The sequence below is a fragment of the Acartia tonsa genome, chromosome 2, assembly GCF_053477335.1.
Source record: "Acartia tonsa isolate MP-2025a chromosome 2, ASM5347733v1, whole genome shotgun sequence".
In the NCBI taxonomy this organism is placed as follows: Eukaryota; Metazoa; Arthropoda; class Copepoda; order Calanoida; family Acartiidae; genus Acartia; species Acartia tonsa.
Genome location: NC_137261.1, coordinates 33,867,566 through 33,887,469, shown reverse-complemented (window position 1 = coordinate 33,887,469; position 19,904 = coordinate 33,867,566). Strand labels below are relative to the sequence as shown.

At 32.5% G+C, this 19,904-nt stretch overlaps 2 protein-coding genes across 18 annotated transcripts in view; both read right to left on the bottom strand.

The window, feature by feature from the left end:
* Pus1 (Pseudouridine synthase 1) overlaps positions 1-4,768 on the bottom strand; it is a 15,755-nt gene extending 10,987 nt beyond the window's left edge. For both annotated transcript variants that reach the window (XM_080151683.1, XM_080151684.1), the window contains exons 1-5: positions 2,879-4,768; positions 2,600-2,708; positions 1,731-1,866; positions 1,234-1,322; positions 623-717 (exon numbers count right to left, since the gene is read on the bottom strand). In XM_080151683.1, coding sequence (XP_080007809.1) covers positions 623-717; positions 1,234-1,322; positions 1,731-1,866; positions 2,600-2,708; positions 2,879-3,134 — 685 coding nt within the window. In that variant the 5' untranslated portion in view covers positions 3,135-4,768. The remainder of the gene's footprint in view (positions 1-622; positions 718-1,233; positions 1,323-1,730; positions 1,867-2,599; positions 2,709-2,878) is intronic.
* Positions 3,168-19,904, bottom strand: mtDNA-helicase (mitochondrial DNA helicase). 16 transcript variants are annotated; one of them, XR_013877023.1, is made up of 20 exons: positions 19,727-19,904; positions 19,269-19,395; positions 19,068-19,143; positions 17,502-17,660; positions 13,791-13,849; positions 13,369-13,555; positions 12,970-13,088; positions 12,372-12,495; positions 12,149-12,250; positions 11,689-11,765; positions 10,691-10,808; positions 10,106-10,195; positions 9,331-9,486; positions 8,840-8,993; positions 8,157-8,325; positions 7,469-7,607; positions 6,563-6,607; positions 4,927-5,317; positions 3,437-3,674; positions 3,168-3,318 (listed from the first exon to the last, which is right to left on the bottom strand). XR_013877023.1 is itself a non-coding variant. In XM_080151672.1 (18 exons), exons 1-18 carry the CDS (start codon positions 19,770-19,772, stop codon positions 5,036-5,038), a joined length of 2,229 nt encoding a protein of 742 aa, XP_080007798.1. In that variant the 5' UTR covers positions 19,773-19,904; the 3' UTR covers positions 3,168-5,035. The 16 variants fall into 16 exon arrangements, 1 of the variants encoding a protein (XP_080007798.1); XR_013877022.1 differs by having other exon boundaries at positions 3,168-3,309; positions 3,437-3,840; positions 4,932-5,317; XR_013877011.1 differs by having other exon boundaries at positions 3,417-5,317.

Here is a 19,904-nt window from a genome sequence, read left to right as displayed (position 1 = left end):
ATTTTTGAACCTTTATTGAGTTAATTTAAGGGAATTATATAAACCTTAAAAAATCTTGCCCTTATCCTTAAAAATTAAGCAAAAGATTTAACATTATAATCCCTAGAAGGAGAGTGCCAAAATAGATTTTAGACCTTTATTGAGTTCAGTTATGAGATTCATATGAAAATAATATAGCTTACAAATTTCAGACAGTTATCTTTAAATATGAAACAGAAACTTAAAATTTATTGTTTTGTGTAGAGTTTTACCCCCCTAGCCCAAAAAATGAAAATTTTTCAAAGAGACTACTAGATCCATTCAATTAAGAGCTTTTACAAAAAAGGGGTCCGTGGGACCATCCCACGTGACTTACTCCAAATTAATTTCCGTTAAGTGTACTAACTCCCTCCTTATATTGTATTATATTTACTATCTAGGTCACAAATTAGTATCATACATACATATATATATAGTATTAGTTTTTCATTTAAAAAATAGTGTACATAATACACATTACACATATATAGGATGCGTTAGCCGTCTTTATTAACCTAATATAAAATTTTTAAAAATCCCAATCAATTCCCACAATACCTTTCTTGTTAACTATTTTTCTAATTAATTGAAAAAAATTTAAAACCTGAAGTGTAATTATGAAAATAATGAGATCCAAGGTAGAGTTTGAGAACATCATTGACATTTTTAATTGTAGATTCATCACATCTCCATGACTCACTAAAAGCAGGGATTGCCATAATTTGATGCATCCACGTCGGCACGCCACAAAAATATTGGAGACCAACCATTATCTTAGATGACCTTGAAATTTAAACGACGAAAGCTTTACAAAAAATTTAATTGGTGGAAAGGGTAAACACTATCCGCCTTTATTCTGAAAGGCATAAGAAACCTGGAAGTGGAGAGTATTAGATTTAGTAGAAAATTAGTGATAATCATAAATAAATATTTCTGATCAAAATATACATTGTCCAATAACCATTAAAAGAAACTTCTTTTGGTGTAATATGGTGTTTTTTGTTTGTTCATTAATATCTTATTTCTTTTATTAAATTGAGGAGTTTAAATCCAGAGTAGGTAAAATTTTTGACGATTTTATACAAATCATGCTTCAAAACGTGTTTTGGCAAAGTAGTTAATTTTTTGAACTATTGATGCATTTCATGTTTTGCCAAAAAGGGATAAAAAAAACAGCCTGAATTACTCAACGAATGAATATGTGGCAGATCTTACCTGATAATACCTGTACATGGTGAAAATGCAAATGTAGGAGTAAGATATAAATATGTTCGGGCATCAGCTGCTGATTTGCAATTAAAATTCTAAAAGTAGATATTGAAATAATTAAAAAAAATATTTCTTTAACAATTATAGGTAGAATTTATCATTTCTAAATTATTTTGTTTTTGTTTGAAATTACAATTTTTTTTCTAAAACTAGTTTTAAAGGTAATGAATGAATAAATCCCTTTATAAATGTTTATTTAACAGAAACTAAATTTAAAAAAGGACAAAAGTATAGGTATTTTTACTATTGATTTTATGGTATCCGCGCATCAATTTAACATTGAGGTTGAATTTTCAAGTTATATGAATAAACTAAAAAAGGAAATAAATTTACAAAATATTTTGGGATTTTGATTGAATGTAAAACCTGCTATTTTATTTGTTAAGTGACACAATCCATAATAATTTCTAAAATATATTAAGCCAGTAAGTTTATTTATGTACCTTGGTTACTCTGACCACCGAGTGTAGACGGATATCTGCTGGAAGAAAAGAATTTACACTCTCGACAAGAGTTGGCTCATCCACAGGAAGTTTTAGAGAAACAACCATTTTCAAGGCTGACACACCCTTATCTGTTCTAAATATCAACCCCATTTGAGAATATACGCTAAAATTTTATTTATGAATGGATTAGCTACTTCTTCTTCATTCTTTAACCCAGAATTTAAAGGGGGGTGGCGGATGTGCCACTTTTTGAAACGATAAGTAAAACGTGCATGATCTCAGCCAATAAAAGAGTTACAGCTATAAGATTCAGCATAGCAATTGCTTTTGTGGAGAACAATATGGAACCGTGAAAAAACGGCGGCGGAACCGCTGCTCCCGCCGAAAACCGCCGTTTCCCGCCGAATTTTTTTTTTGCCTTTTCTCGCCATAATAGACAATTTTCAATCTTCTGAGATAAACTTTTTTATAAAAAAAAAATCCCTTATATTTTCACTTGACACTTGTAAGATTTTACACTTTTTTTTTTATATCGACATGTTTGAAATATTACGAGTGTCACGTGAAAATATAAGGGAAATTATTATGAGAAAAAAAGTTTATTTCAGATGATTGAGAACTGTCTAATTTGGAGAAAAAAAGGCAAAAAATTTTGGCAGGAAACCGTGAAACGGCGATTTTCGGCGAAAGCGGCGGTTCCACCGTTGTTTCTTCACAGTTCCATACTGTTCTTCACAAAGGCAACTGCTGTGCCGAATTTTAGACCTGTAACTCTTTTATGGGCTGAGATCATGCGCGTTTTACTTTTGGTTTAAAAAATTGGCACATCCGCCTCCCCCCTTATAATCAATCTAAAATATTTAAACCTTGAAGCACGTTGAAAAAATGCTTTTTGTGGATTGTCTAGCCATTCCGGATCAATATGCCCTGCTTTGTGAAAGGCTTCTAAAAGTTCTCCCTCTATTGTTTTTAGACCTGAAATATTTAATAATTATTTTTAGTTGAAAGAAACATTTACACTGTTTATTTGTTGAAATGGTAGAGATCTCATTATTCGTAAAACAATCTTATAAATTACTCCATCGCCCTTCTTTAGAGCTATAAACCAATTTTAACCCTCTCACCCCTTGTGGTATAAAACTAACCTTGTGATCTTTGATTTTGCATGCCCATATAATCTTTTCCAGAAAACGACAGCATACAGGCCATCTTTTTACACTTCTTCCACTTGTACTCTTCCCTCGAGTTTTCTATTTTGCACGACTCTTCTGCTTTATTTATTTCACAAGACTGCTTCATTTCTTCATTTTCCATTTTGACAAACGTTTTTGTTGTTTGAAATTTAACTGAACACAAACTAATTGATTTAACTAAGGTTTTGTCTATAAAAGTTTTTATCATTTCACGCTGAATATATTTATCAAAAGAAATTCATCTGAAAAAATGAGAAATATATAATATGTAGGTACTTGCTGTAAATAAAAAGTTCACAGTATGGTGATGACAAAGCTATGTATGTACTAAATACATTTTTACATTTAAAGAATATATATGTAAAATCAAAGTATGTATAACACTGTAGCATCTATTGATAAAAATTTTAAAAAATTCTAAGATTATCGCTATCCTTAATGATCCTAACAAAATTAAGATTTTATTCTATATTATCTTTTATTCTACTACTATTTGAGTGTCATACATACATTAATGTTAAAAATCTTGAAATTCAATACACAATATTCAAAAAGTTATTGTAAAAGCGCAGGAATAAATCTTTTTACTAAGTCTAAATATAAATTCACAGCCTGAAATTCTAAAAGCAATTAGAATGGCACTTTAGTGAGAACATTTCAATAGTTTTGTTGCTGTTTACATTTGAATTAATAGTTAAAACAAAAAATATCAAACATTGTCTTTTCTTTAGATGTATCTTCAAGATATCTAAAATAGGAACTACTCGAAGATTCCGTAAAGCCCACTTTCAGAAACGCCCTCGAACAAAAGAAGAGGAATTTTTACACTTTCCCTAAACAGTGTGACCTAGAGCCCCTATACAAGATAGAACTACCAAAAAATTAAGACAATAAGTGCGAATCGTGCTCTAAATCTTATCAATAACAGTGTAGGTATAGGAAAATATAAAGGGGCAGAGATTGCATAAAAAAAACCACGTGGTTTAAATCAAGTGGTTTAAACCAAAAAAAAAGCTCAAAAAACCAAGGTGGGATGGTTTAAATGGTTTTTTTTTAAATATTTATACAAAGGCCTATCTTTCCAGTTATATCTTTTCATAACGTAAATAATACAGTAAATAACTGTCAGTCAGGGTTGTCAAATCGGGTGGGCGCTTTTTGGCTGCCCTTTTTCGGGTCCTTTTGGGCACCCCCGTATCGAGGGTGTTAAAAAGGGGGAGGGGGTGAAAAAAGAGGGGGGAGGGGCAGGCCTATAATTTGGATATTATTAAAACAACAAAAAAAACTGATTTTTATCAAAAAAAAACCAAAAAACCTGGTTTAAACCAATAAAAACAAACTGGTTTGATCTTTTTAAAAAAAAAAACCTGGTTTTTTTCCATCTCTGTAAAGGGGGGGGGGGGGGGGGGGTTTAATGCAACCATCTTGTAATCAATGTACAAATAGCACTTAGAATTCGAATTTTGATCTGAAATTTTGCATGAGTAATCCTTAGAAGGTCTATTTTTCCTAAATCAAACAAAAAGTTGGAAAAGTATCATCTGACGGCTGGCGACTCCGCCGTTTTTTGGGTATTTTTAAGACATATCAATCACGAAACCTGTCTCCACATAATACTCTTAACCGCTTTAACACGTTTTCACTAGCCAGTAGTTGCTGGTACTAGAAATCTAAAAAATGTTTTTTTTTATCATTTCATATGATTTAAAGCAAAAATATGTTTGAAAAAATTAATTCCTACGCAATTGATGACAAATTTGCCCTAAAAATAGCCAAAAAACGGTTAAACGTCTGAGCCGTTAGCCACGACTTTTTCAACTTTTTGTTCGATTTAGGGAAAATAGACCTACCATGGATTACTCATGCAAAATTTCAGATCGAAATTCGAATTCTAAGTGCCATTTATACATTGATTACGAGATGGTAACCCCCCCCCCTTATTAATGTTTCATAAAATATTTTTAAAGATATATGAGTAGTTTCTTGCCCCTTTCTTTCACCTTACCATGCTAGTTTTAATGTTTGACAAGATTTAACTATGAGTATTTAGAGTTTAATATTTAAATTGATTTTAATTGTACAATGTACATTAATAAATAAAAAAAAACATTAATTTTTGAATGGTTCAAACGATGATATAATAATATCCTCGACATTTTCTTCTTCAAATTTTTCATATGAAATTTTCTTTGAATTATCATTATCAATATTTATTGAATCAGACTTGTCCTCATTTTTGGGTTTGTGCCCAGTCTTTGGTTTGGTAGGAGGAGGTGGAGTTCCGGTTTTTGATTTGTATGTTTGAAATGCCTTGCTACTTAAAGTATTTATAGGCTTGCAGAAGATGAGATTTACTTTGCCATGGGTTCCCGCATACCGATTCTTAACAACCTATAATTTTAATTTTTGACGTTATATATTAGTTTTATTATTGTGATTCTGTATGGAAGAAACCATATGAATTTTTATCGGTTTAAATTTTCTATTTGTTATTCTTAGTTTTTTCTTTTTCTTTCCTACTGTATCTTAATGGTATCTCTAATTTTTTAATAAAATCACAAATGTTTTACTTAGATATTTATCTTTAATACAAATTAGAAAGATGTCTGTCTGTTTGTTTGTAGCGAAGGATCTCGCTATCCGCTGAACCGATCGGGTTCTCCTTTACAGGGTAGCTTCTCATAGATCCCGGGAAGGTTTATAACTATTTTCTTATTAAAAATTATTAACCATATCAATAAAATTTGACTGTATATATAAATGTATATAATATTCATTTAATTCATTTATTATTTTGTTGTTTTTTTTTCTATGTATGTACAGTACACCCAAGAATAATAAATCTAATCTAATCTAAAAATTTTCTATTAAACAAGGATGACAACATCCATAAAAGCGAAGCACTGAAACGGTAGGACATACAGACATTAACACTTGTATGGTGTCAGAACTGAATAATCAGAATATAAAAGTATAGGAGTCAAAGCAAAATTGTAAGTAAATTTGTTGAAAAACTGATTGATTCAGGATAATGTTTATGGACATACTTACATTTTTAGGACTTGATTATAGAGTTGCTTCGCTTATTCCATTATACTTTGTTGTTCCAGGAATCAATATACCAAAAATCAGATCAATCGGATGATTAGATCACATAAAAATTTGTTGTTAAAAAAAGTAAAAAAATCAACATGTTTAATGGACGTACGGACATTTTGGTGATGATTATAGAGTTGCTACGCTTTCTAAATCGTACCTAACTATTAAAGGAATCGCCATGCAAAAACGATAGGACAATTCTAACAAGCCTAAATTAACGAAAAGAGCTATCCGTTACGGACGGACGGACCGACCCTAATTATAGAAAAGCTTCGCTTTTAAAAATGAAAACTCCCCCCCCCCTCCAATTTTTTTAAAACTAAAATTAAAATAATGGGGTCGACTACCCCCCTCCCTCCAAAAAGAAATACACCCACCCCAATTTTTTTATTTTTTTTATTTTTCTTTTAAATCTAAAATACGAAAAATTAGTTTGATCAAACCTCTTGGGGCAAAGCCCCTTAAGGCTAGGGGCGAAGCCGCTAGTTGTTTATATAGAAGTCCTTATTTAAAGATTCAATCTTAAACGACACTTACCTCTATAGACTTCTTTTTGAAGAATGAATTATCTTGTCTTTCTTCCTGAAACCAAAATTATTTGTGTAAAAAATCTTTCAAAATCTCAAAAAATGATAGATTTAAAAAGTTAATAACCCTTTTTTGTTTTGTATTATACACTTCCCTTTCAATTTATGAATAATTTTGTGTAAGATAAAGATAGTTTATTTAAACTTGAATTCAGTGAACTGCACATTTTTTTAGGACGTTTATTTGAAAGAATTTCAATTTTCTACCAGATTAATCGAGAACCCTTAGAGCTAGAGTAAGCTTATTTCGGATTTAAGCTTCTGTGGGGCCAAAGTTTTTGAAAAATATCAGCGACCGCCGCTCCCGCCGTAAACTGCCGTTTCCCGATGGAATCATTTGAGACCATGTTATTTTATTCAAAATTTTCCCCCATTACAAGCAACCCTGCGGGTTTTTCAAATTCTCGTTTACCAAGATATTTCTTAAATTTAGTGCTTCTCCTGTGCTTTTAAGGATATTGAAACAAAATCTTTTGAGGTACCGCCACTCTCGCAGTCCACCGCCGTTTATCGCCGCCGCCGCCAAACGAAATTAGGCAATTCGGTGGTCCCGCCGCCATTTTTAATTCAAACATTTTTTACTGAACGTTCTAAAAAGATTTTGTTTCAATATCTTTAAAAGCACAAGAGAAGCATAAGTTCATAGGAGTACGTATAAAGATATCTTCGGCACTCTAAAATTTAGGTGTAACGAACGAAAAAACGAAAAGACAGACAAATTTTTGGGGACCATCATTTTTACACAGAATTGAGAGACAGAGTGTTTAGTTGAGCTTTTTGTACATCAACCCTGTATAATTCTATACTTAATTGTTTATGCCCTGTATGGTTGACACAACTAAAAAAAGATAATAACCTGTAATAAGAGGACATTATCCGCTTCTTGAGTAGCTTTAGCTCCGCCAAATATAGAGTTAGTGGTGAGTGTATCTTCATCCTCTTTGCGGGGATGAATTACCAAGGTCACATGACAATTGTGAGCAGTGCAAAATTTCCTAATAAGAGGGGGGGATTTTTTTCTATTGAACAGCGTTGCGGAGCCGTTTGATTTTAGTGATTTTTTTCCCCACGTCTATTTTGGACTTTTGAAGGTTATAAAAGTTCAATTTTTGATAAAAATGGACTTGAAAAACTTAAAGGGGCATTTGCACATGACAAAACAGAGTTACCAAATTATAATTTATAAAAAATCTCTTTATTTATCTAATCCGGAGCCGTCATTAAACGAAAATTACGGCTCCAGCTCCGGCAAAATATGGCGGCTCCCGGCTCCGCAACGCTGCTATTAAATATAAAATACTCAAACTAATGACGTATGCTCCAAGTTTCTATGAATTTCAGTCAGGCAAACATGAACATCATCAAAGATTTTATAGTTCAATGGAAAATACTCAAGGAAATTGATCATAAATCCATACATAGAAACAAAGTATAAAGATAATTTACATTCTATATTGAAAGACGTTAGAATATCATTTAATTTGAAAAAGGTTTAAATTTAGTATTTAATTATGACAGTTTTGTTGCGATCTAAAGTATCTTACCTGAACTTTTCTATTACCAAATCTTGTATTTGAAATCTATCAAAAGAACCTCCTGAAGTTCCCATCATGAATTGCATGTTATCAATGATGACATGAGTTATATCATGAACATAAACAGCATGTGACATTGCATCTACAACCAAATCTATATTCTGACTTCCATGAAAATCTAAACAAAATGTCATATTGAAGATAAAACTTAATGAGTATATTGACATTATATATTATAGTTTAATACAACAAAATCTACCAAAAATATTTTTTGTTTTAAAAACAGAAACAAGAATTTTATCTAAATGTAATTTTGTATACCTGAAATAGGTTAATAAACATTCTAACTCTAAAATATATCTAAAAACATATTACAGTAGTAAAGGTAAAAATATCTGCATAGTTTTGAATATTTATTGTGTCAGTTAGCCTCTAGGCGGCCTAACTACAAGGAGGGGGGCACTTTTTGACGTAGAGATGTGTGTTCTAAAACAAGAGTAGAACGCTAACGTTTGACAGATGTTTTTAATAGGTATAACGTGGAACTGTGGTGGCATAACTGACACTCCCGCTAAAAATCGTTTTAGATTTTGTCTTAAATTATTAAAAAATTGTCGAACTTGACAAGAAATAGCGGTTTTTAGCGGCAGCTGCAGTTTCACCGCCGTTCCTTCACGGTTCCTCATACAAACCTGTCAAATAAAGAGGAAGCTTCGTGAAGTCATCAGCTATGGTATCAAATTTTTCTATTTCTTCATCAATATTGACAAGACTGAATTGTTTCATCATAGTCCTGAGAAGTCTAGTATTCTTCACCTCAAAACTGCACCATAATGTATTCACTCCCTACAGTTAACAATCTTTAATTCTTTTAACAGAGCTGCTTAACATTTGAAAGCCCGTCCGTCTGCTCGCCATAAACATTATACCATGTTATGTATATATATTTTTTTGTATGTGTCATAAAATAAATATTTCATTTCATTTCAAATGTTTGATCTAATTGTAATGATAACCGTTTGTCTTAAAAAGGTATTCGGTGTTAAGAAATTAAAATTAGATTTAGGTGTATTATCATTCGCAAAAAAAAACATCTTTCTAAGCAATATAGTTTTTTGTTCTTTTTTGGTATTAAAAAATTATTCATTGATTTATTTGTAATTAATGATTAAGAAAACTTTACCTGAAGACAGAGATCCAAAGAGTATTCTGACAAAAAAGTAGTCTTCCCTGACCCTGTTCTTCCCGAGAATATTGTAAGCTCCCCGCGTCTGAATCCACCGAGAACATTGTTTAATCCATCGAATCTGTTCAATTTTACACCCATAAGCTCATCAAACTAAAATAATTTAGTGCATTCATTGATAAAACACCATAAAAAGGTATTTTTAGTCGACAGCAGGTGCTTTAAAATAAGAGTTGGCTCTCCGTCCATTATAAAAGAAAAAATATTTTACATGCGCAGTTTAATAGGTACCTCTTTATATACATTTCTTGTTGTATTTTTATCAAAGGTATAAAAATGTGTTTTTATTATGAGGACAAAAGTATTCCCCCATAGAAAGGCTATTTTTTTTCAATCTAAAAAGATGGATTAAAAACGGCCAAACGAGCATAATAAATCATAAATAGTAAGTATAGGGATTATCCGCAAAAAAATTTACTAGGACCGGAAAGTTTCTTCTATATCAAAAATTATTTTTTTTTTTTTAAAACGAAAAATTTGGTATTTGGTGTTGTCCTCTTAGAATCTTTTTTTTCAATTTGAAGATTTTCGTTCCGTTGATTTGTAAACCGAGACTGTGCTGTCAGCAGTTTGGGAGCTAGCTGCATTTAAAATTATTTAGTCAGAAAATTGATATCCCAACTCGCCGACACAAACTTGATTTCTGCCGTTTTCTTTTATTATGTATGTGTATGTATATATGTGTACTGTTGTCAAAAGATAAGATATTTACCTGCAAAAACTCTAAATAAACATCATCTCTTAGTTGTTCGAAGCTTGTTAAAGATTGATGGTAGTTACTTCTAGCTGCATATAATGCATCCTAAAACCATTTTTTATTCGATATTAATTTCATTTCGGACTAAGATTTAGAACCCGCAAACTAATTTCAAGCATTATCGGAGTTTAGTTGCATTGACTAGAAAGAAAATAACTTAGTATTCCTCATGTATACTAGAATAGAAATATTTTGAGCATACTGCAAGTAACAACAATACAAATCGTACAACAATAAAATTCAGTGTTGTGAAGCCGGAGCCGTTAAATTCAGAGCGGCTCTAGGTAAAGCTAAAAAAATATCTGGAAAAAAGATATTTTTTATATCTTAATTAAACTTAATGTTTAAATTTTATAATTTGGAAACCCTTTCAGTGTTTCAAGTCTATTTTTCTCAAAAATTTAACTTTTAAAAACTTCAAAAATAAAAAATAGACTTGGAAAAAAAATTTATGTTCGAGTTTTTCTTGATTTTAGGTAGGAGTCAGAGCTGGAGCCGCAACAAAATAAAATGCTTTAAAATAAAAATTATAAATTTTACCTTGATTTTGATATTTCTTGCGATACAAGAGGCAGGATTAGGAAAAGAGCTTGGGATGACGCGACATTTTTTCACTCCAATCTTTTCAGCAAACATCTTAGCATTTTGAGAACCCTGATATCATACAAAATGGTCAAATATTTTTTTTATTAGGCATTTTTTGATGAAATATCGTCAATTGTTTTGTTGAGTTCGAACTGCTGTGACAAAAAGTTAACCTCTTCAATGAAAAATGTTAATTTAGAAAAAGGGAGGATACCTTGTAATATTGTAAACAGTTTTATTAGTGTACTTTCGTAATTTACAGCATTTGATTGTGTTTTAACGTGTTATTTTTTTTTATTTTTGAACTTAATAAAACATTAAATGATATTTCGTCAAGAAATGCTTAACAGTTCAAAGTTTTGTTCATAGAAAACCATGGTGAAACTTAATTTCTTTAATCGATAAAACAATATTAAACATAACTAATCCTAGTATAATTACAGGGGTGTATATTCTGCACAAGATTTATTTTTTTTCCCCGGCGACAAATTTTTTTATTTCCCCCCCCCCCCCCCTAGTTTTTTCTCACCAAGTAGGGGGGGAAATGGAAAAATATTTAAAGAACTCCATATTTTATTTATTTTTTCCCTCCTACCACACATTTTTTTAGTTTTTTTTTCACCAAGGAGGGGGGGAAATGAAAAAAATGTTTTCAGTTTTCTTAATTTTTACATTTTTTTTTCCTCCAACCACTTATTTTTTATTTCCCCCCCCCCCCCCCCCCCTGAGCCGGGGATCCCATGTAGAATATACACCCCTGTATAATTACCAAAAAAACGTTTAGAATTGCTGCTGGAAGGTACTTAGAATCATTTGCTCTCGTTCGTGCATACTCCTCTTCAGGTCTGCAACAAATACGAGAACAAAAACTGATGCCTTAAGCTCAACAGTCTTAAAATGTTTTCACATTTTTCTTCTTACACGATAATTTTCAAATTTGACTAGATTCCTGAACATCATTGTTCATCCAAATAATAACATCTTGAAACTGGTCAAAGAAGGAAATATGATCTGGATGCAGATTACCACTGTTTCGTAGCACAAATAAATTATAGTATTTTTTATGAATTAGGTTAGGTACTTATTTTCAGCCAAACAATATGATTGTTTACAAATCAGAGTAATGAACAAGCTCAAAATTATAGCATAGAACACCCTAAATGTTTAAGTTTAATTAAGGTTATTAAAAAGTTAATCTTCTAGAAAATAGAATGGGATTTAGGCGTTTTTTCTCAGAAAAGACATTGCTTAAGCAACATATTGAAAAATCCCGCGATAAGAAAGTACAGTTATTCAAAAAGTGTCTTAATAAATAAAGTTCCTCATGAGAATGAATAAATTAATCACTTCCTATTGTTAAATATACTTGCTGTTTTGCTAGATAATAAATCGTAATTTATCTGTAATATTCCTTTCTGGAAGAGTAATAACTGGAGATTTGACTTTTTTGGTTAAGCTGATTGAGTCCAATAAAGATGCAACAAGAATACAACTATCTGCACCAATCGAACTTGCCTAAACAAACAACATAATCACAATCAATTGAGGGATGGTAAAAAATTATGCTCCTATCCTTAAGTAATGGCGAATATAAAAATAATAATAACAATAATGGCTAATCAACCAATATACTTACATGTGCTAATCCATGAGGGAAAGGCAGGAGTCCTTTAATAACCGGAGTTGGATAATTGTACTCTGATGTCTGATTAGAATTACTTGACAGTACTCTGTACCCAACTAGTGTACCATCTAAGTACCTTAAGAAAATATAAATATCTTAGCAAAATGTAAAAGTATCAGTTAAGGACACTTGTCATTGTCAAACCACGTGCGTGCAGGTAGCAAGTAAATTCTGCTCATCAACCGTCAAAATGCAAGTTGTGGAGAAATTACCTCTCTAATCAAATTATTACCTAATCAATCAAGAAATAGATTATATTCTTCACGAAAAAAAAGAGGTCGGTTTTTCAGATTAATCCGGATCTGTACAAACGGATATATTAGGATTTCGGTATATTTGGGTTGCAAGGGTATCTTAAAAATAGCATAATTTTGGAGCTGTGGACATTACAATTAGGAATTTAGGATTAAAGCTGCGTGGGAGATGTGTATTGGGTTCGAGCCTCAACCTTAACCGGGATATAATTAAAAGCGTTGGAATGCTGCTCCTCTGTCAAGCTAAATGTTTATTTCAAGAATCGGTCTATAAACAGGTTCAAGCCAAAATATACCTTATAGGGACAATAACGTCATGTAAAGTGTCATTAACTTTCGCCTCCAGCTTAACAAATTGTTCAGCTCTGTACTTTGATTCTGGTAAACCAAGATTACTCAGTAAACTATCAAAATCCTGTAAAAAAAAGTTTGTATCAGAAAATTTAAGTCTTTTTGTAATGAAAATAATAAACTTTCCTTTCATGTTTAGACATTGCCTGTTTTAGTGCCAAGAAAAAAAGCAGATTTTACAAAGAAAATAATTTAGCCTTTTTATCTTTTATCTAACAAATTAACATTCCCCTGTCCCATCACTGCACTCGTACCTATTGTTTCTTATAATCATCCCCTTTTTAAGTTGTATATAAACTTAAGGATCATACTTTATAAAAATAAGAACATTTAAATTATTTTACCTCTGAAGATAATTCTTCAATGGAAATATAATGCTGATATCTTTCAAGAGCTTTTACATCCAGGTGGCTTGAGAGAGTTCGTAACTTCGGATATTCATGTTTTGGTTGTGTTTTCTTCAAGTTTCTGTTTTTGACCCATGTATTGATTAAAAGCTCTAAGTCTTGCCAGGAGCCTGTTATTCCATGACTAAAGTATAAATTATTTAAGACCAAAACAACATTGATGATCGTAAAATTATTTTACATTTGTAAGATTAAACGTTACCTCCTTGTATTGGAAAGAGTGTAACCCAAAATAAACAAACCTCTTAATAATCAACAGTACCTACTGTGAAGCTACATAAGGACAGAAAGTTCATTTTATTGCTAGTCTTATGTAACGTTATATTTTAAAATTGAACCAGATATATTTTAAATTTTACCTTGGAATGACAAAACTTCCTGTGCGCTTGTTAATATGAACCAAAGGAGTTTCAATATCCTTAAATATTAAACGTTGGGATATATGGCAAATAGATAAATATGTAGGTGTAGAACAGTATCCTTTAAAGTTGCTAAAATAAGATAAGTTTTCCTTAAAAAGTATGACCTTTTGAAAAAAGCTTAGTTACACTTACACACAAAATTTTTGAAGACCAGTGTTTTGGGGGTCAGACATTAAATTCAAGATGCTCCATTCGTCCATCCGTAAACGAAAGCTCTGTTGGTTAATTGAGGCATGTTAAAATAAGGGATGGCAATCCGTCACATTTTTGGACCGGATTCGGATTCTTACAAGAATCCGTCCAAAAAAATGGCTAATTCTCCGCGGATTCCAGAATCTTATTTTTGGCGGATTCCGGACTCTAGCAATGTTTTAAAAGGCTTTTTTTTTTAATTAAAAAATTTAGGTGATACATATGTCCTAAAAATGTTTCAGTCAGGCCAGACAGAAAACATTTGCCGAGAAATTCTTAAAGCCAAGGTTGATATCCTGGCTATCAACGAATCAAGGTGGACAAATAATGGAGAGTTTAAACATCATTCTGGCTTGAAAATACTTTACTCAGGCCATATGAAAGAGGATCTAGGACATAACCAAGGGGTGGCTCTTATGCTGACCAAGCAAGCAGAGCAGGCCATGATCAGTTGGCAACCCCATGGTTCAAGAATCATGGAGGCTTACTTCAAATCCTCAGATAAAAACATTAATCTGAGAATAATAGTAGCATATGCTCCTACAGAACAAGCAGATACAGAGGTCAAAAACGAATTTTATGACCAGCTTGACTCTGTATTTAAGAATGGTCATAAAGAAAAGGACCTGACCATGCTCCTAGGAGATTTTAATGCTCAAGTGGGGAGTAATAATGAGAATTTAGAAGAAGTCATGGGCAGATATGGCCTAGGCTTAAGTAATGGCAAGGAAAATGACAATGGTGATAGACTTGTAAGTTTTTGTACTGAAAACAAACTTGTCATTGGTGGAACCATCTTTAAACACAAGAAGATTCATACTGCCACCTGGAGATCACCAGATCAAAGAACCTTTAATCAGATAGATCACATCTGTATATCTAGACGTTTTAAAGGTTCTCTCCTTGATGTCAGGGTTGAAAGAGGACCTGATGTTAATTCAGACCATTATCTTCTATCTTCTAAAGTTCGGCTTAGATTTAAAAAGCAGGACACAAAGCCTAACCCCAGGAAAAAGTATAATTTAACAACCCTTCAAAACTCTGAAAAGCTACAAGAGCTCACTCTAAAGAACAGATTTGAGTTGTTGACTCTTCAAGAGGATGATGGAGTTGAAGATATTTGGCAAGGTATCAAAAAAGTTTATAATGATACTAGCCATTAGGTTCCAAAAAGGCTAACCAAAAGCCGTGGATCACTCAAAGATCCATTGATCTCATGGATCAAAGAAGAGAGGTAAGACAAAAGACACTCTCCAGAAGATAAAGACCTGTATAAGATGCTCAGCAGGGAAATCCAAAGAAGTGTCAGAATTGACAAAAAAGAACACTTGGAAAACCTTGCTATGCAAGCAGAAAATGCTGCTAATCAAAATAGAATGAATAGAATGTCTATGAGATTACTAAGAGCATTGCAGGTAAAGTACACAAATCAGGATCACACATCAGGGACAAGGATGGTTCACTCCTTAAAACTGATGAAGATATTCTAAATAGATGAGCAGAGCACTTCACTGAACTGCTGAATCTTCCAGTTCCAGAGGAAGAAACTGAGATTCCACCCTCAGATGCACTTGACATTGACTGTCGGGCGCCAAATCTTTTGGAAATCAAGGAGGCCATTAAAAGTTTGAAAAATAACAAGGCCGCTGGACCTGATAACATCCCAGCTGAGGTCATAAAAGCAGACCTAGATACATCTGCTGAGGCATTCCTACCTTTGATCACAAAGATATGGAATGATGAGTTATGCCCAGAGGACTGGAAGAATGGACATATCTCAATACTAGCCAAAAAAGGAGACTTGACCCAATGTGGAAACTACAGAGGGATAATGCTCCTTTCAGTACCTGGCCGTATCCTCAGTAAAATTCTTCTTAATAGAATAAAGAAGAAGGTTAATGAAAAGCTAAGACCTAATCAGGCTGGATTTAGACCAAACCGCTCCACTATTGATCAGATAACCTCTCTAAGAATCATCATAGAGCAATCCAAGGAATGGAATTCTGAGCTTTTTGTAAACTTCATTGACTACAAAAAAGCATTTGATTCTTTAGACAGAAGATCTCTCTGGAAAATCTACCGACACTATGGCATTCCAGAAAAGATAATCAATATCATTAAAGCTATCTATCATAAAGGTGGTGGAAACGTAATGTATAAAGGTAAACTATCTACCTTTTTTGAGATTGTAACAGGCGTCAGACAAGGATGCCTTCTTTCTCCCTTCCTTTTCCTCCTTGCCATTGACTGGATCATGAAGAACTGTGAAAGTAATGATGGCATTCGCTGAGAGCTATTTGGCAATCCCAAATATTTAGGAGATCTGGACTTTGCTGATGATATCGCTTTGTTAACAAGCAATAGAAGTCAAATGCAAAGAAGGACTAACAGGATAGCTGAAACCTCCAAGAAAATTGGACTAGAAATAAATGTTCCTAAAACCAAAATACTCAGATTAAATGCAAATTCCCAAGAACCAATTACTATTGGAGACCAAATTCTTGAGGATGTAGATTGTTTTGAGTATCTTGGAAGTAAAATTGATGAAGCTGGAGGCACTTTAACAGATGTTAAAGCTAGAATTAACAAATCTAGGACAGCCTTTGCCAGCCTGAACAAAATTTGGAATTCCAACAACATCTCCATAAAGACCAAGTTAAGACTGTTCAAGTCAAATGTTCTCTCTGTTTTGCTGTATGGGGCTGAAACTTGGTTCCTAAACACAGCAGTGGTCTCCAAGCTACAGACATATGTCAATAAATGTCTAAGGAGAATCCACAAGATCTTTTGGCCAATTAAGATCTCAAATGCTGAGCTTCTAGAGCGCAGTGATATGTCAGACATTAAACTGACAATAAAACAGAGAAAATGGAGATGGCTGGGGCACACTCTAAGGAAAGGGCATGATGATATAACCAATCAAGCCTTGACTTGGAACCCCCACGTAGGAAAGAGGAAACCAGGTAGACCAAAAACAACCTGGAGGAGGGAACTCTTAAGTGAACTGAAAGAAAAGAAAATTCCATCTTTCAGCAATGCCTCAAAACGTGCCCAAAAAAAGGAAGATTGGAGAACCATTGTGCATGGCCTATGTTCCGCCGAGAACTAAAAGGGAGATTATTATGTCCTAAAAATAAATGTTCTTGATGTTCTTTATAATTCACTTTCGAGAATCGAACCAGATTTTATAAGATATTCTATATAATGATGATAATCTTTGCTTTCAAAAAGAGGGAGTTGAAAGATAAAACTCAAGACGCTAATTTTAGCCTACCAATTAAGACTCCGAATTCGCTATTAAAAACGGATTTCGGATTCGGATTCCAAAATTGGCAAAAAAAATTGGACGGATTCCGGATTCGGATTGCCAACCCTAGTTAAAAAATAACTATCCTACCAACTGCGGCGACGCTGCTAACAAATATTAAATGAGAAACTATTTCTCAACTCACTTACCTCTGGACTGTAATGATTATTTAATGTTGGGCGAAGTAAATATATGGGAATGTTAATCTTGATACAAGCGTGTGTCTCTGTAAATTGTAAGGCTTTAAGTCGAAAAAACTTCTTGAAGCTAAATTGATTCAAATGTGCTCCGCTTGGTAAATCAGGTTTCTAATATTTTGATAATTTCGCGTAATTTGATTACAATAATGATAAAAATGTAATAAGGGGGGGGGGGGGGGGTAATGCAACCATCTCGTATTCAATGTATAAATGGCACTTAGAATTCGACCTGAAATTTTGCCTGAGTAATCCTTGGTAGGTGTATTTTCCCTAAATCGAACAAAAGTTGGAAAAATAACGGCTAACAGCTGGCGGCTCAGCCGTTTAGTCATTTTTTGGCTATTTTCAATGCAAATCATCACGAAACCTAACTCCACATAATACTATTTGCTGCTCCAAAACGTTTTTAAACGGTTCTAGCCGGTAGTTGCTGGTACTAGAAATCTAAAAATGTTTTTTTTGTATCACTTTACATGATTTAAAGCAAAAATATGTTTCAAAAAGTTGATTCCTACGTAATATATGATTTATAAATTTGCCCTAAAAATAGCCAAAAAAAAAACGACTAAACGACTGAGCCGTTAGCCGTTACTTTTCTAACTTTTTGTTAGGGAAAATAGACCTAACACGGATTACTCATGCAGAATTTTAGATCGAAATTCGAATTTTAAGTGCCATTTATACATTGATTACGAGATGGTTGCATTAACCCCCCCCCCCCCCTTTGTGGAAATTTTCCATGCAGCAATCGTTTAATATAAGTGCTAGCCTATTATGAAGGCATCATCGAAAAAAGAAAATAGTTAAATAATCAATTTCTACCAATAACAATTAAGCAATATACCTATTAAAACGTTTGTGACAAAATTATTTTTTTTTATTTTACACTGTCTTTTTTGTTTGGATATGATCAGACTAGTTTTTTTAAAATTACATTAATTGCAAATTAAATCATAGATTAAGGGGTAAAGCTAGTCAATATCCTTCTCCCGCCCCCATTTGATTTTGATCCAAATGAGTGTAATGAATAAAAAGGGTTAGTTTCACGAAATGCATTTGAACTTAATTTAGTGATCCGCATATTTTTTCCTGGTAAATTGGTTAAACTACATTTATATGGCATATGTTTGAAAGAATTTCAATTTTCTACAACGTAGTTTTAAAATATAAAGACTTGAAAATCGGCTTTTTAAATTGCATATATCACAAAAAGACTTTTTTCAAGTCTTGATATTTTCAAAACTACGTGGTAGAAAATTGAAATACTTTCAAATATATGATATATAAATTTAGTTTCACCTATTAACTAGCGAAAAATATACGGATCACTAAATCAAATGCATTTCGTGAAACTACCCTTTGATCCAATTAATATAAAGTTGATTTTTTCTCATATTCAAGTTTTCATACATAGGTAAAAACCTATGAAAAGATAAGTTTTGACAATCATTTCCTATTCATTGCTCTATATCTAATAAATAAAAATTAGTTTATTGGTTGAAATTATCAAAAAACCTTTGAGATTTGTCTGTGAGGTAATGTTGTTACTGGAAGCTTGAGAGAGGAAATTCTGTCTAATAATGTATCTCCACTAAATAATGGTACTGATTAAGATATTCTGCTGGATACTCCTTACAAAAGTATAGGTAAAGAAAGTAAGAAACAGTTTAATTCAGTTGAAGATAAAGTGAAAATAATATCAATAAAAAAGCTAACCTGCGATTCAATAAAGGAACACTTGGTGTTAAGGTACAAAAATCCTTTCCTGGAAGTTGAAATCCATATCCAGAAACTTTGTAAGGGTACAAATACCTTGCTTCAGGCATCCTTACAGGACTTACTTCTAAAGTATCATTTAAAAATTAAAATATCAAATATTGAATAATATTCGACGTTGTAATTGCAAAACAAGCATTCCTATTTGTTAAAAAGTTTACAGAAATTCAACTTTCTTTACATATGTACCTTTTCAAAAGCTTTATTGTAATTGGAAAGATCCATTTTAGTTGAATCCATGTCCTAAATGTTATATTAGTGCTATAAAGGCCTACTGTGTGTTCAGTATTTTCATCCGGCCCCTACCTACATGCTTTCCTTTTCAGTTTTCTATATGATTTGCCATAGTTTGTATCGGCTATGAATAATCCTAAATTTTTAGCATAAATGGTACAAACCTGTAAATTTAGTTTTTGTTTTTATGAGGAGTCGAGAACTCCTCATATCATGGTTTCTTTGTATCTTAACATTTATACTCTAAAATTTTTGTTCAAACTGTTATTTAATAAATTATTCTTATAAATTGCAATAATTAAATCTATAAAAGGTTACAAAATGATTTCACGAAAAAGCTAT

Bases quoted from the DNA above. Each gene is read 5' to 3' on its own strand.
- mtDNA-helicase (XM_080151672.1), bottom strand. From the start codon at position 19,772: ATGAGGAGTTCTCGACTCCTCATAAAAACAAAAACTAAATTTACAG. The intron at 19,144-19,268 runs GTTAGCTTTTTT...ACCATTATTTAG, and splicing joins GTTCCTTTATTGAATCGCAG to TGGAGATACATTATTAGACA. The intron at 8,994-9,330 runs GTAAAGTTTTCT...TGTTAACTGTAG, and splicing joins CTTTGGATCTCTGTCTTCAG to GGAGTGAATACATTATGGTG.